Source organism: Rattus norvegicus, chromosome 5 (assembly GCF_021556685.1).
Source record: "Rattus norvegicus strain SHRSP/BbbUtx chromosome 5, alternate assembly SHRSP_T2T, whole genome shotgun sequence".
Classification (NCBI taxonomy): Eukaryota; Metazoa; Chordata; class Mammalia; order Rodentia; family Muridae; genus Rattus; species Rattus norvegicus.
The window spans coordinates 140,487,160-140,500,880 of NC_141538.1; the positions used below are offsets into that span (position 1 = coordinate 140,487,160).

The window sequence follows — 13,721 nt, forward strand, 5'->3', positions numbered from 1 at the left end:
AGTTCTGGTCAAGCATTGAACCAGGTGCATGAATTTATATCTTCTGTATCTGTGTGTGTGTGGGGGGGGTGCACATGTATGGGGTACATGTCTATTGTGGAGTCAGTTTTCTCCTTTCACCTTGGCATGGATTTCAGGGATTGAACCGAGGTCCTTCAGCTTCTGTGGCAAGCACTTCTCCTGAGCATCTGGCCCACCCCTCTCCCCCTTTCTCCCCCTCTCCTCCCCCTCTTTTTATTTTCACAACCCATGCCTTCATTCCCCATCAGTTCCTAGGGTTCTGAGCGTGGTGAACCAGCTCCCCAGCTCACAGCTGGGCAGGAGAACCAGTGCTTTGAACCTCACTGGGGGTTGGGAGTGGCTAGGCACTTCCTAGAATGGTTTGTGTCTTCCTCAGAGAGGATCCTAGGAAAGGAGGTGTAACTTCCCCAGTCTGCAGGTGAGCAGGCAGGGCCTCCTCCGAAGGATGATGACTGTTCAGTTGAAGGGTTAGAGGGGCCCTCGTTCAGGTGACTCTCATCCCAGCTCCTTGACAGTGAGAGACTGTTGGTGCATCTTCCTGCTGAGTGGGAAGGGAAGGGGTTGTCTCATTGTGCCCCTTCTATAGAGGAACCGGAGCTCACACAGGCCTACATGATTTTCTTAGCTCAGTCCTGAGTTCAAGTTCCTGCTCGACACTCACTGTGAGTGGTGTGTGTGGAGCAGAGAGGGCTTGGAGGTTAAGAACATACACTGTTCTCGTAGAACTGCTTTTATTACCCATGTTGGCTGACTCACAACTGCCTCTAAGGAGGTGGAGGTGCCTGTGGCCTCCGGGGCATCTTCATCCACATTTATGTACGCACATACAAATTTAAAACTTTGTTTAAGAGTTTGCACATGGGCAGCCGCTCACTAAGTTAAAACTGGGGGTGGGGGCCGTTATTGGTTTGTCTTGCCTGAAGACTCTTGCCTTTTATTTGTAACAAACACCTGAGATTAATTTTAAAAGAGAAAAGGTTCTTCTGACTGAGTTTTGGAGACTCAGGTCCACTGTCATGTGCGACTGTGGAGGAAGCTGCTCACCTCAGGGCACTTGGGAGCAGAGGAAGAGCCTGGAGTCCCATAATCCCCTTCAGGAATCCACCTCTGAGGTTTTCAGTCAGCCAGCTAGTCCCACTGAGGCAGGCTGTTCCTCTGAGCTGTGATGGTTCTGTTGTAAGGGCCCACGGGGTCACAAACCATAGGATTCTGGGGCAGAAGCCCAATATCAGATGCCTGCCTGTTTTTAAAAACAAATTTGAAAAATCATTGCCGTGGTTGCTTCCTCCTGGAGTTCCAGATGGAGACAGTCAGGGCTGGGCCAGGGGCTTATTAAGGCCCACAGCAGGCCTGCAGCTGTGACCCAGGCCCCGGACTCATGGAGAGCTGCTCCCTAGAGTGTTGAAAGGTGTGGAACCAGATCCACCCAGGATCTAATCGCAGATCACTGTGGGGCATTGTAATGGTTAATTAGATCTTTTGGGCCACAGGAGAAAAAGAGACTTGTTGCAACAGTTCAGACAATGCATGGCCCCCACAGGATAGAGTCTGCCATGTCCCAGGCAAGCGCTCAGGAATTACACGCCCAAATCATTTTAATTCTGACACTCCCATCTGTGCCCTGGTGAAGCTGATAGGTTCCCGGGCTCACTGCCCAGGCCTGGAGGTTCAGTCCCTTCCCTCTTCCTCCTACCACTGCCAGGTGATCGTCTGGGGAGACTATGGCCGTATGGACCACAAGTGCTTCATGGGTATGGCCCAGATCATGCTGGACGAGCTGGACCTGAGTGCTGTGGTCACTGGCTGGTACAAACTCTTCCCCACATCCTCTGTGGCCGACTCCACACTTGGATCCCTCACCAGGCGCCTGTCTCAGTCCTCCTTGGAGAGTGCCACCAGCCCCTCGTGCTCCTAAGGACCTCGATGAAGACAAGAGGCCAGGGGCTATTGGGGGAAGGGAGCCTGCTGGACCCACCACCCCCTGTACATAGTCTCCATGACCTTCTGGACCCCTTACCCTGCTGCATGCCTGTGGCCACTGGGCTTGTCCCAGCTGGCAGTGGAGACTGTAGTGTGTGTCTGTGTGTCTCTCTCTGTGTATGTGTGTGTGTATGTGTGTGTGTATGTGTGTGTGTGTCCATATATCTGTCCATTTGTCTGTGTACAATCAGTCCTGGTGATCTCATGGACTATATAGTCCACATCTCTGTATCTTGCTGGAAAGAACCCAAAGGAGCATCATTCGGACACTTCTTGCCCATGGAGTCTCCAGGGGTGGCAATAGGGGATGTGGCCACCAGTGGGCCTCGCTTAGTCCCTGCCTTGTTGTCTTATGGTCTCCACTTGCTTTTCTGTCCTGTCTTTTTCTTTGCCTCTCCCAGCATTGCTGCTCTTTTTTGAGGAATGTAGCATCCATTGCGGCTGACCACACCTGGTTCCGTCTAGGAACCTACGTCTCTCCTCCCTACCACGGCCACGATGGTGGTCAACCCATTGAACGCACTCCACAGCATGTAGCATGCTCACCCAGTGCCCTAACCAGGGCCCCGGGAAGACAGAGAAGGGTGTCTGGGGAGGAGGATGCTGGCCAGACACACTAGAGGATGTGCTGGGACCTCTCCTCCCTGGAGTGTTCCCACATACCAAAGGAGCTGCCCAGTGGACCCAGGAGGTTGCAAATAGCTGGCCTTCTCAGGCATCAAGGGTGGCCCTGTCCCCTTCTGGGGTTATTCCTGAGGGAACATGGCGTGGTAAGAGGTGCCACAGAATTGGCTCCTTGCTGGAGGAAGGAAGGCTAAGGTTAATTTGTTTTGAGCCACAGTCAGGAATCCTGTCTTACCTGGGATTAGCTACATGAAGCTGTTCTTTCAGGGTTCAGCTTTCTTTGCTCATCTGTAGACACCAGACCCCATCTGGAGTCCGGACACACCGGGGCTCCAGCCTCCAGCTCTGTGGGCAGCTTGGCTCTGCAGTCAAGGGTGCCTCTGTCACCAGCTCTGTACCAGCAATACTCACCCCTCCTCCACCTCCCTGACTTTCTTGAGTGGGTCCCTGCTCCCCTAGGCAGTGGTCTGCTCTAGGCATCTCAGCTGCCTCTGCTTTACTCCCCCTTCCCTTGTCTGCCTGGGGCTCCTACCAACCACTGAGAACACTGTTGGAGGGACTAGTGCCTGGACCAGATCCCAAGATGGCCGTTGTGAATACTAAAGGCTGGCTCTGGACTGCTGCATCTGTTCCTTCCCTCCTTAGCTATGGGGTGGAATTGGAGGCTGCCTGGGAGATGGCAAAGCAGCCCTGGTCCATGTCTACTGGGAGGAAGGAGGCAGGGGATGGGTAGGGGATAGGGAAGACTCTTCTGTCTGCCTCTTTCCCAGCCCATGCCTCTAGTATAAGTGCCTAGGCAGAGAGAGCTACAAGGGTAACTGAAGAGCCTTGGCCTGTATGCGAATCCCATTTGCACCAAAGCTGGGGTGCACAAAGCCATCCCAGCCCGACAGGCCTCCCTGGAGTCAGAGTCCTGCACTCACCTTTCAAAGAAAGGCAGTGAAGAGGCCTCCATGTCAACTCGGGGGAGGAGGAGGATATTGAACGGGACTGAGGATGTGTCCTTGCAGGCAGGAGAGTGAGGTGGGGGCCAGCGAAGTTCTCTTGCCAGCCTTTCTGGCTGGGGAGTATATATGTATCTCCCATGTCACTAGATATGGGGCAAAGTGCTCTTGGCCTCCAAGCCTTAATGGGTTGGGGGGCAAGGAGGAAACTAGCTTGCAAAAGGCTGTTTTCATCTTGCTCGAGGTATGTGCGCCTTTAAAGCAGTTACCCTCCGGATGGTGTGAAAGCCATTTGGAGTGGAGGAGTGTCAGTGACAATACAGACCTTTGTGGATATGGCATTGAGTCGCTCCCAGATGTGGGAGCTGCCAGCAGAGTGTCCCTCACCTCTTAGGAGGGTCAGCACAGGGGATGCTGTAGCCAGAGGAGGGGCTGATGTGCTGGGAACTCACGCTGACCTGCCTACAGTCCGAGGCTGTAAACTACCTAAGAGATGGGCACTTGGCTGTCCCCCACCTCCATGGAAGATAATCCCCCTCCCCAATCGATTTTGGGGAATTCACTCTTCTTAACAGTAAGTAATCCCATCTAGATGTTTGCTCACTTGTGTGGGTTGTGTAAGGCTAGTGTGTACATGTGACGGGGAGGCTGTGCTTAAAGCTCTGCTTCTCAGCATGCTGGATGCCATTCCGGAAGCAGGTGTACCCAAGTGTGACTCTTGCCTGGGCTGGAAGCGATCTGCCCTTTGAGGGAAGGACATTGGGTCAAAAAGTAACTGGATCCTTGTGAATTCCCTTACCAGCTGGCCACCTCACATAACCCCTTGCTGCAGGTGGCAGTGGCTGCAGGAATGGGATTTGGTCATCCCGTCTCTATGGTGGGCCAGATTCATCAGTGATGTGGCTGGGACAGGGGCGGCCCTGCAGCGATGCTGGGATGTGGGCAGGGGCAGTGATAAATGACTCAGAGCATACGTCTTTGTACCTCTGCCCTGTTCAGCCTGTCCCACTTTTTAACAGATTCCTTTCCTACAAGGAAAGCAGAGATGGGACTCTGTGATAGGAAGCATTCTCTAGGAGATGGGCCAAGTCTTGGTTTGACAGGGACATTTGATCCTTTGGGGGAGGAACTGGCTCTGAAGGCGCTCTCATCCCACCGGGCTCTGAACATCACCTCTTCAGCAGGTCCCGGGCAACGCCAGCATGCTATGGGAAGGAAGCAGAGCCGAGAGAAGCTCCAGGGAGGTCGGGGTGGTGGTACCCGGATGGGTCTGCCCTTAGGATCTCGGTGTCCGGAGCGCTGGGGTCAAGCTAACTCTCCCAGGGGCTCAACCCTCAACCGGGGAAGCATGCCAGCCCTTCCTTAACTGCCAGCCTGGGAGAGACCAGCAGCCTCTGTTTTTGTTTTTGTTTTAAAGACAACTGAGCCCTCCTGGGGCATTTCTTTGAAAATGAAATGTAGCACAATCCTCAACTGTGTTCCCAGGAGCCCTGGCATACCCAGAGCTCCCGATACCTCACTTCTCCATCGCCCTTGGCCTAGGAGGCAGTAGTGCCCTAGCAAGGCTGCTTTTCCGTGTTTCTCTGATTGCGTCCAGCACTGTGCAAACTCTAAGAAGTCGCTGCCTTTGCCCAAGGCTGCTCTCCACCGGGTGGGGAGATGCGGTACTTCATGTGGTGGCCTGAAGCTTGTCCAGCAGCACGTCTGTAGCGGCCACAGGGAAGTGGACAAGAAGAGGCCTGCTTCCTGCCACCACCTTTCCTCTCCCGCTCCTCAGTTGTCTCTAATGCCCCGACACACACAGACTTTCTTTTGAACACACCCCCTCTCCTGCGTCGTCATTTTCTGATGGATGATCAGAGAGGAGATGGAAATGCTGACTCCTCCCCTGCCTTCTCCCTGTGGTCTGCTTCTAGCCCAGGTCAGAATTGTTCAGAAGAGGCTAGGGAGATCAACCACCATCAGAGAGCAGGGGAGCCCCATCCGATCAGCCTGGCCTGGCTGGGAAAGGGTCATTTGGAGAGTGCCTGAGCGTCTTGGAGCAATGTCAGTGACGCCAAAGAGAGTGACTGGGCCTCCGTGGGCAGAAGCTCTGCCAGTGGAGCTAGAGACGAACACCGCTCAGATGGCAGCATGTCCCTCGGAGGGTCCTTGTTCTCTGACAAAGGGCTTAATCTTTCCATGTAGCAAAGCAACTCCCCTCCCCCAACCCTGAGCATGGGCTTCTGTGGGCCCAGCACGGCTGTGCCTACAAGAGAAGCCGCATAGGTGAGAGATCTTGTCTCCTCCCTGTCTGTCTTAGCAAGTGCTCCTTCAAAAGCCTGAGTGTTGCTGCTTTGGAGAAACCAGCTCTGGCTGGACACCCGCCAGTAAGGACAGGGCCTTGGGCCTGCAAGGAAGTCCATATTGATGCCAGGAAGGGTCCCTGGGCCTGAGAATTCCAGGGACCACTGAGCATCTGCCCCATTAGCCAATGACCTGGACAGGGATGGCTGTTCTGTACCTTTTTTTTTTTTTTTGTCCCCTTTTTTTTCTTTTTGCCAGAAACTGTGAAGACCTTGTGTGAGGTATCTTGCTGGACCTTAGTGTCCTCATCTGTAACAACCAGAACATTCGCTGGATGCTCTGTGACCCCTTCCAGGCTTTGTAAGTCTATGGCTTGGAGTTGCTGAAGTGGTGAGGGACCAGTTTCGTCCCCGTTGGTTCTCACGCTGGGAGCCCATCCTCATTTGGTCCATGCCCAGTCGTGGCTTCACTCCTTTGCGGTTTGCCCTCCTCACTCCTCTCTCTGGTTTTGGTGAGAAACAACCAAGGGTTGCTAAAGGTGGACAGCTCCCAGGTGCCGTAATGTCACCACCTCAGCTGAATCCTGAATAGGTCCGTGTCCCCACCAGCAGACAGGCTGGGCCATCGTCATTCTGCTTCTAGGTGACAGTTCAGGAAGAGTGGACACTCAGAGCCTTTTAAAGGAATTCTCTCTGATGGGACGAGAGAGGGAACGTCCTTCTAAGTGTTTAGCTTTTTAAAACCACTTCTTCACCAATTTCTTTTCCCAAACTTTCTCTCAGAAGGCAGTGTGGCTGCTTCCTCAGGGAAATCGGACCTGAGACTTCTAGCAACTCCTGTAGCAATGAGAACTCACAGAAGGCAGGAACCCCTTTTTTAGAATTTCCAAATGCATCCTGCAAAGAGAGGGAGAGAGCTGTTAGGGACTGACAAGCACACTGTTTAGATAAGAAGCAATTAGCCTTTTATATTTGAGCTGTCTGCAGCATCTTTCCAAACTGTGGCTCCTGGGTGGCAGGTGGACAGCTGGAAAGGAACCGGCTGTCTCATGTGATGTCCTTGCCAATCCCCCTGAGGAGAAAATTCTTCACATGGCTTCTGCATGTACAGTATTTGGGCAGAAAAAAAAAAACAAAATTAAAGTCCATTTGAAATTGGTTTTATGTATGGCTTTCTGAGGGTGGTCTTCATTCCAGGAGAGAAGAGTTCTGAGTAATTAAAAAGGGGAGGAGGATGCTGGCTGGGTTGTTTGAGAGGTGGGGAAAGAGGTACAGCTCAGAAAAAGGTCTGAACTATGACAATGCAGGTCTCTGGCCCCCGCCTAGGGTGCTTGGTTGCCACAGCAATGTTCCTGGGCCACTGGAATCAGACTGGCCTGTTGGCTTCCCAGTGTGGTTCCCCTGGGACCCTTTGTCTCCACAGACTGTACAAGGAACACCCAAGTAGAGGGGACAGGGGAGACAAGGCAAAGGCTGACTCCAGCCACACCTTATAGAGACAGTGAACAGTCGTCAGCTCTGGAGCTGGGGTTTGCAATAATCTGGGACCTCAGCAGCACCTCTTGCCCTCCCCTGCCTCTAAAAGACGGGACAATCCTAAATACAAACTAAGAATTCCAACAATTACTAAGATGTAATAAGACATAATTAAGCAGTGTTTATCACACAAGATTTTTCATTATTACAAAAATTCATCTCTGCAATTTACTACATTAATAGATTAAAGGAGAAAAATGTGTTTATCCTAATGCAGAAAAGACGTTTTATAAGGTTTTATCCTACTTGTAATTAGAAAAAAAAACCTAGGAAACAGACTTTTTAAATTTGATAATCTTCATACATCAAAAAACAAAAGCGGGGCTTGAGAGAGGAGATTGCTCTTTGGTTAGGAGTACTTGGTGCTCTGCCAGGGGGGACCAACCCTCAGTTCTCAGCACACACTGGGCAGCTCACAACTGCCTTTAATTCCAGTTCCAGGAGTTCTGATGCCGCCTCTGGCCTTCAGCCCATACACAGTACACATACAGACAGGCACTCATGTACACTTAACTTTTTAAACTACGTATTTTCTGGATTTGGTGGCACGTGTATAATCCCAGCACCGGAGAGGCAGAAGCAAGTGAATCTCTGGGAGTTTGCAGTCAGCTTGTTTTACATAGAAAATTCTAGGCCATCCAGGGGTATATAGTGAGACTGTCTCAAAAAGGAAACAATAACCTTCCTTTAAAGGGGCCGTGTATGTAGCTACAGATGTGGTTGGAAGCCTCGTATCCTGTGCATGCTGGTCCCTGCGTTTGATCCTCAACATTAAAAATAAAAAAGGCAAAGCTGATAACCATTTATGAAGCAGAAAACAAGATAGATTTAAAAGAACAAAGAAGGGGCTGGGGATTTAGCTCAGTGGTAGAGCGCTTACCTAGGAAGCGCAAGGCCCTGGGTTCGGTCCCCAGCTCCGAAAAAAAGAACCAAAAAAAAAAAAAAAAAAAGAACAAAGAATAGGATAAGAAAGTGGAGTGAGTTCACCGTGCAAGCTTTGCATAGTCTACTTGTAGGGTGTCATTGGAAGGGAGGGTGTGATGAAAGATGCACAAACAATAGTTTAGAAAACAAAATAGTAAAACATTGAACAACCAGTTAATAAAAACATACAGTGAAGACTGGGTCCGTTACTAAAAGTACACAAGCCAAAAGAAGGGGAGAAGGGAAAGAAAAAGGAACGAAGAATGGTTGGTGTGTTAGGGCTTCTGTTGCTGTGAAGAGATGCCGTGACTATGGCAGCTCTCACCGGGACTGGCTTACAGTTTGAGGGATTCAGTCCATGATCATCATGGTGGGAAGCGAGGCAGCCTGCAGGCAGATGTGGTGCTGGAGAAGGAGCTGAGAGCTAGATCTGCAGACAGCAGGAGACTCTAATTCCACACTGGGTGGGGCTTAAGCACAATCAAAGCCCACCCCCACAGTGACACACTTCCTCTAACAAGGCCACACCTCCTAATAGTGCTGCTCCCTGTGGGCCAAGCTTTTAAACACGTGAGACCATGGGGGCCAAACCTATTGAAACCACTACAGCAGGGTAGGAAAGAAAAAAAACTGTGTACTTTCAATAAGCACATAAAAAGAATTTGGGGCCTCAGAGAGACCAGTTGCAAGCCTGAGCACCCATGCGCAAAAGCCTTGTGTGGTGGTGTATGTCTGCAACCTCATGGCTGATGGGAGGAGACCAGAGAATCGCAGGGGTCTCTGGCCAGTCAGCCTTATCAAACTGGTAAGCTCCAGATTCACTGAGATACCCATCTCCAAATATTTGGTACGTGGAGCTTGAGAGGTGGCTCAGTGATTAAGAACACTGGCTGTTCTTCCAGAGGATGGGTTTGATTTCCTAACACCCACATGGCCATTCCCATCTTTAACTCCAGTTTCAGGGGTTATTTGACACCCTCTTCTGGCCTGTGCTGTCACCGCTTACATGTAGTTATACAATAAAACATGCAGGGAAAACACTCTACCCATAAAATACAAATAACTACATTTCAAAAACAATTTAAAGGAAGACACCTGATATCCATCTCTGGGTTCCATGTGTACACTCAGACACATTCATCAGCATACCTACATATGCATGTGCACACACAAACAAATAATTTGACAATTCAAAACCCATGATTTAAAAAAAAAATCTCAAAATTAGGAATACAAGGAATGTCCTTAACCTCGTGGGATGAATTTATAAAGAATTGAAGTGTTAAAGACTGTCTTAGTCAGGGTTTCTACTGCTGGGAAGAGATACCATGACAGGGCAACTCTTCTAAAGGACAACACTTAACTGGGGATGACACAACTTTAGTCCATTCTCATCATGGCAGCTTGCAGGCAGACATGGTGCTGGAGGCGCTGAGAGTTCTACATCTTGATCCATAGGTGGCCAAGGAAATGGTGAGCCACCCTGGACATAGCTTGAGAATAGAAGATCTCAAAGCTTGCCCCAACAAAGTTGGGCAAGCAGAAGGGCCCAAGTGAGGATGCTGACATGCTAACACGCTGGTCACACCTCCTAATAGTGCCGCCCTCTATGGGCCAAGTATTCATGAGTCTATGGGGGGGGGTTATTCCTGTTCAAACAGCCACAAAGCTAAAGCCAAGCATGTAATCTCTCTCAGTGTTTGGTAAACAGGAGGGTCAGAAGTTCCAAATAACCTGGGCTATATGAAACGGCAATATCTGGTCTCAAAACTAAAATAAATCAAGTGTGGTGGCTGACCCCAGCACTTGAGAGACTTTGACAGGACAGGGAGTTTCAGGATATCCTAAACAAATCAAATGTGATGGGAGACTTTGACAGGAGGACTGGGAGTTTAAGGATATCCTGGGCTAGGGTTGGGGATTTAGCTCAGTGGTAGAGCGCTTGCCTAGGAAGCGCAAGGCCCTGGGTTCAGTCCCCAGCTCCGAAAAAAAGAACCAAAAAAAAAAAAAAAAAAAAAGGATATCCTGGGCTACATAGTGGTTCTAGGCCAGCCAAAGTGAGACCCTGTCTGAACCAAACTAGGGCCAACAAAAGGTCCCAGTGGGTCAGGGTGTTTGCACCATGGTAGCATCCAAGCAGTCATGGTACTGGAGAAGCTGATAGTTCTACATCTTCTGAAGGCAGCTATAAGACTGGCTTCCAGACAGCTATGATGAGGGTCTTGAAGCCCTCGCCCACAGTGACACACTTCCTCCAAAACAAGGCCACACCCACTCCAACCAGGTCACACTTCCAAATAGTGCCATTCCCTGGGCCAAGCGTATTGAAACCACCACAGTTAACCAACCAAGTAATTCAAGTCCCTTTTTCCCCCAATGAAGGGGACTGCAAATGTAAAAGTTGGCCCACTAGATCTGTGGCTTCTTTATGCACAGTTAGCCAGTCCTAGGATGTACTTTTAAAAATGTTTATCTCTACTGTACATGGAAAGACATTTATCCATAGTCATTATTCTGTAAACAATACAGTCTAGCTACTATTTTTCTAACATGGGTGTTGTGTTAGGAATATGAAGATAAACAGGGGACTGTGTGTAGGACACATGCAAATACCTTGTCATTTATATAAAGAACATCAGAATCTTCAGATTTGGGTGTCTGTGGGGTATCCTGGAAGCAACCATCAAAAGGTACCAAGAAGATCCTGGGGGTTTAGGGGGTTGCATTTTGAGTGGAAAAATATAAGCCTCTCCTTACTTAACACTGCAGAAAAGTTAACCTAACTGTGCTCACCTCAGCAGCACAGAGACTAAAATTGGAACAGAGACGATTAGCATGGCCCCTGCACAGGATGACACACAGATTTGTGAAGCATTCGATTTCAAGAAAGAAAGGTTAATTCTAAGCAGATCACAAACCTCAATCAAGAAAGCCACTAAAAGTAGAAATAGGGGTAGATCCTCATAACTTTGTGATAGACATCTTAGAGTATAAAACGAAAGAAAAAAAGACACCCTGGGTTTCACAAAAGTTAGATTTCTTCTCTTTTTCTGAGTCACCACTAAAGATTCCTAAGAAGCCAGGCATGGTGGCTTGGCCCTGCCATTGTAACCCTTGGGAGGTCAAATCAGAATGACTGCCATGAAATTTGAGGCCAGTCTGGGCTACGTAGTGAGTTCTAGTCAACCTAGACTATTATAATGAGATCCTATCTTACAGAGGAGAGAGAGGGGGAGAAGGGGAGAGAGAGAGAGAGAGAGAGAGAGAGAGAGAGAGAGAGAGAGAGAGAGAGAGAGATTGAGATTGATTCATTACAAGATAAGTCCAGGCATGGTGGCACACTCTTTTAACCCCAGCACTCAGAGGCAGAGGCAGGTGGATTTCTGTGAGTTCAAGACCAGCCTGGTCTACATAGTTAGTTTCAAGACAGTGAGGGCTAAGTAGAGAAACCCTGTTTCAAGAATCCAAATATAAATAAACAAGGTGAGTCAAACAGGCTAAAAGATTTAAAGAGAAAGTTACAGAACTACGCAGATGCTGGGTGACCAGGGGGTGACCATGATTAATGCTGGGTTGGCATTAATCATGAAGGAACAGCACACCTGCACCTCTGCTTCCAGTGAGTGACTGATCATAGTACAGCCACTATGTGAAAAGGTGCAACAGCCCCTCACAAAGCAAGCACTCCCCCCACAGGATGCAGCGACTCCGGTCCTCAGTGTTTATCGGGAGTAATAAAAACACATCTTCCCAAAGGCGAGAACATCCAAGACAGCTTTACTCATTCATGAAAGCCCCAAATGGAAACCATCAAACTTCTAAACTGTCTGTTACATTTCATCCGAATACTGAAGAAAAAAAAAAACCACACAGTAGTTTGAAAGAGGGGCTTTATTAAGTAATTATATAATTAATTCAGTTTTTTTGTAAGACATGTTTTTACTGTGAACCAGGTGATTTTGGAACTCAACATGTAGTTTAACCTGAAGCCAGGGATAACTCACCCTATCCAGCTTACCAAGGAAATGTTAAAGCCAAAGGAAAGAAAACAACCAGTTTAGTAGCTGTGGTGGCTCAGGCCAGCACTCCAAACACTTCAAAGCAGAAGTAGGAGAGTCATGGTAAGTTCATGGCCAGCCTGGGCTACATATGAGACCTGGCCTCTAGAAAAGATGAATAACAAAGGAAAAGCAGACCAGCTTAGCATCGGAGCAGCTATGAAGGTGGAAAAGCAGTTGGGAAAGCCTGGTGTCCTTCGGTGGTAGAGTGCCCACCTAGCACGCACAAGGCCCAGAGCACAGTCTGCAGCACCCGAAACAAAACCTAAGGCTGAGAGAAGGAACCCAAAGAAGCCAATTGGAAGGAGCGACTCATCTGATGCTGTTACCAAACGTACGCTAATATAAGAAGTCTGCTGTGCTACCAAGGCTAGTCTTGGTAGAAGAAACACCCGAGGACAGGCAGGTGACAATTAGCACAAGTGCCAAGCGTCATGAGCCTATTTGCAGATGGTGTGGTGCAAGACCTGGTGTTGGAAACACCCTCCAGGATGCTGGTGAGCGGAAACTGAGACGCGTTCACAGGAGTCACGAATGTCAGGGCCAGCTGAGATGGGCAGTGTCCTCGGTGGGAGCACTGTTCAAGGTGGCTCTGGGCTGTATTTTTGTAGGTGTTAATGTGATGGGGACATGCAACCGGCCCATGCATGTGCCTCTGGCGGTAGAGGAGAGGAAAACAAACTCACCAGAAGGGAAATACAAGTTCTTTCCTGCTGCAGTGGCTCTGCAGCGCCATCTACTGACAAAACGCCGTGCTCGCGCTGAAAGAACCTCTTAAAGCAGCAGTTCTCAACCTGTGGGTCGAGACCCTTTGTGGGGGGGGGGGTCGCCTGTCAGATATCCTACGTATTCTTTATGGTTGGGAGTCACCACAACATGAGGAACTCTATTAAAGGGTCGCGACTTTAGGAAGGTTGAAGACCACTACTTTAAGGGAACTATGGCAGAACAGGTAATGGAGGGAAGATTGGAAGAAGCAACAGATGTGTAACGGCCATGGCTACCCACGGGTGCAGTGGGAAAAGCCACCTGTGGCGTATTGGGATGGGCAACCATGGGACACTACTGTGCCTGTAGAAGCAACAGCAGGGATGAACTGTCACAACAGCAACAACTTGTGCATGCTGAAGGAGAGAAAAGACACAAAGGGTAAATGCCATCACAAGGAATTCTAGAACATTCAAAGCTAATTCGCAGGGATGGGGGGATGTCAATTAGTAAACTTAAGTGTGCTTGGTTTAGTTCCAGCACTCAGGAAACTGAGGGTCAAGCATTCAAGGATAGTCTGGGTTACCTAGCCACACCCTCCCCTCCCCAAACAATAGAAGAAGCGTGTACATCGTATCTTC

At 49.4% G+C, this 13,721-nt stretch overlaps 1 protein-coding gene and 1 pseudogene across 2 annotated transcripts in view; both read left to right on the forward strand.

Annotated features, from left to right (window-relative positions):
* Rims3 (regulating synaptic membrane exocytosis 3) overlaps positions 1–7,016 on the forward strand; it is a 39,826-nt gene extending 32,810 nt beyond the window's left edge. For both annotated transcript variants that reach the window (NM_022931.3, NM_001430103.1), the window contains 1 exon segment: positions 1,724–7,016. In NM_022931.3, the coding sequence (NP_075220.2) occupies positions 1,724–1,936 (213 nt within the window). In that variant the 3' untranslated portion in view covers positions 1,937–7,016.
* A 4,083-nt stretch (positions 7,017–11,099) lies between these two features.
* On the forward strand, positions 11,100–11,200 carry LOC120103218 (U6 spliceosomal RNA; annotated as a pseudogene).
* Positions 11,201–13,721: the final 2,521 nt, after the last annotated feature.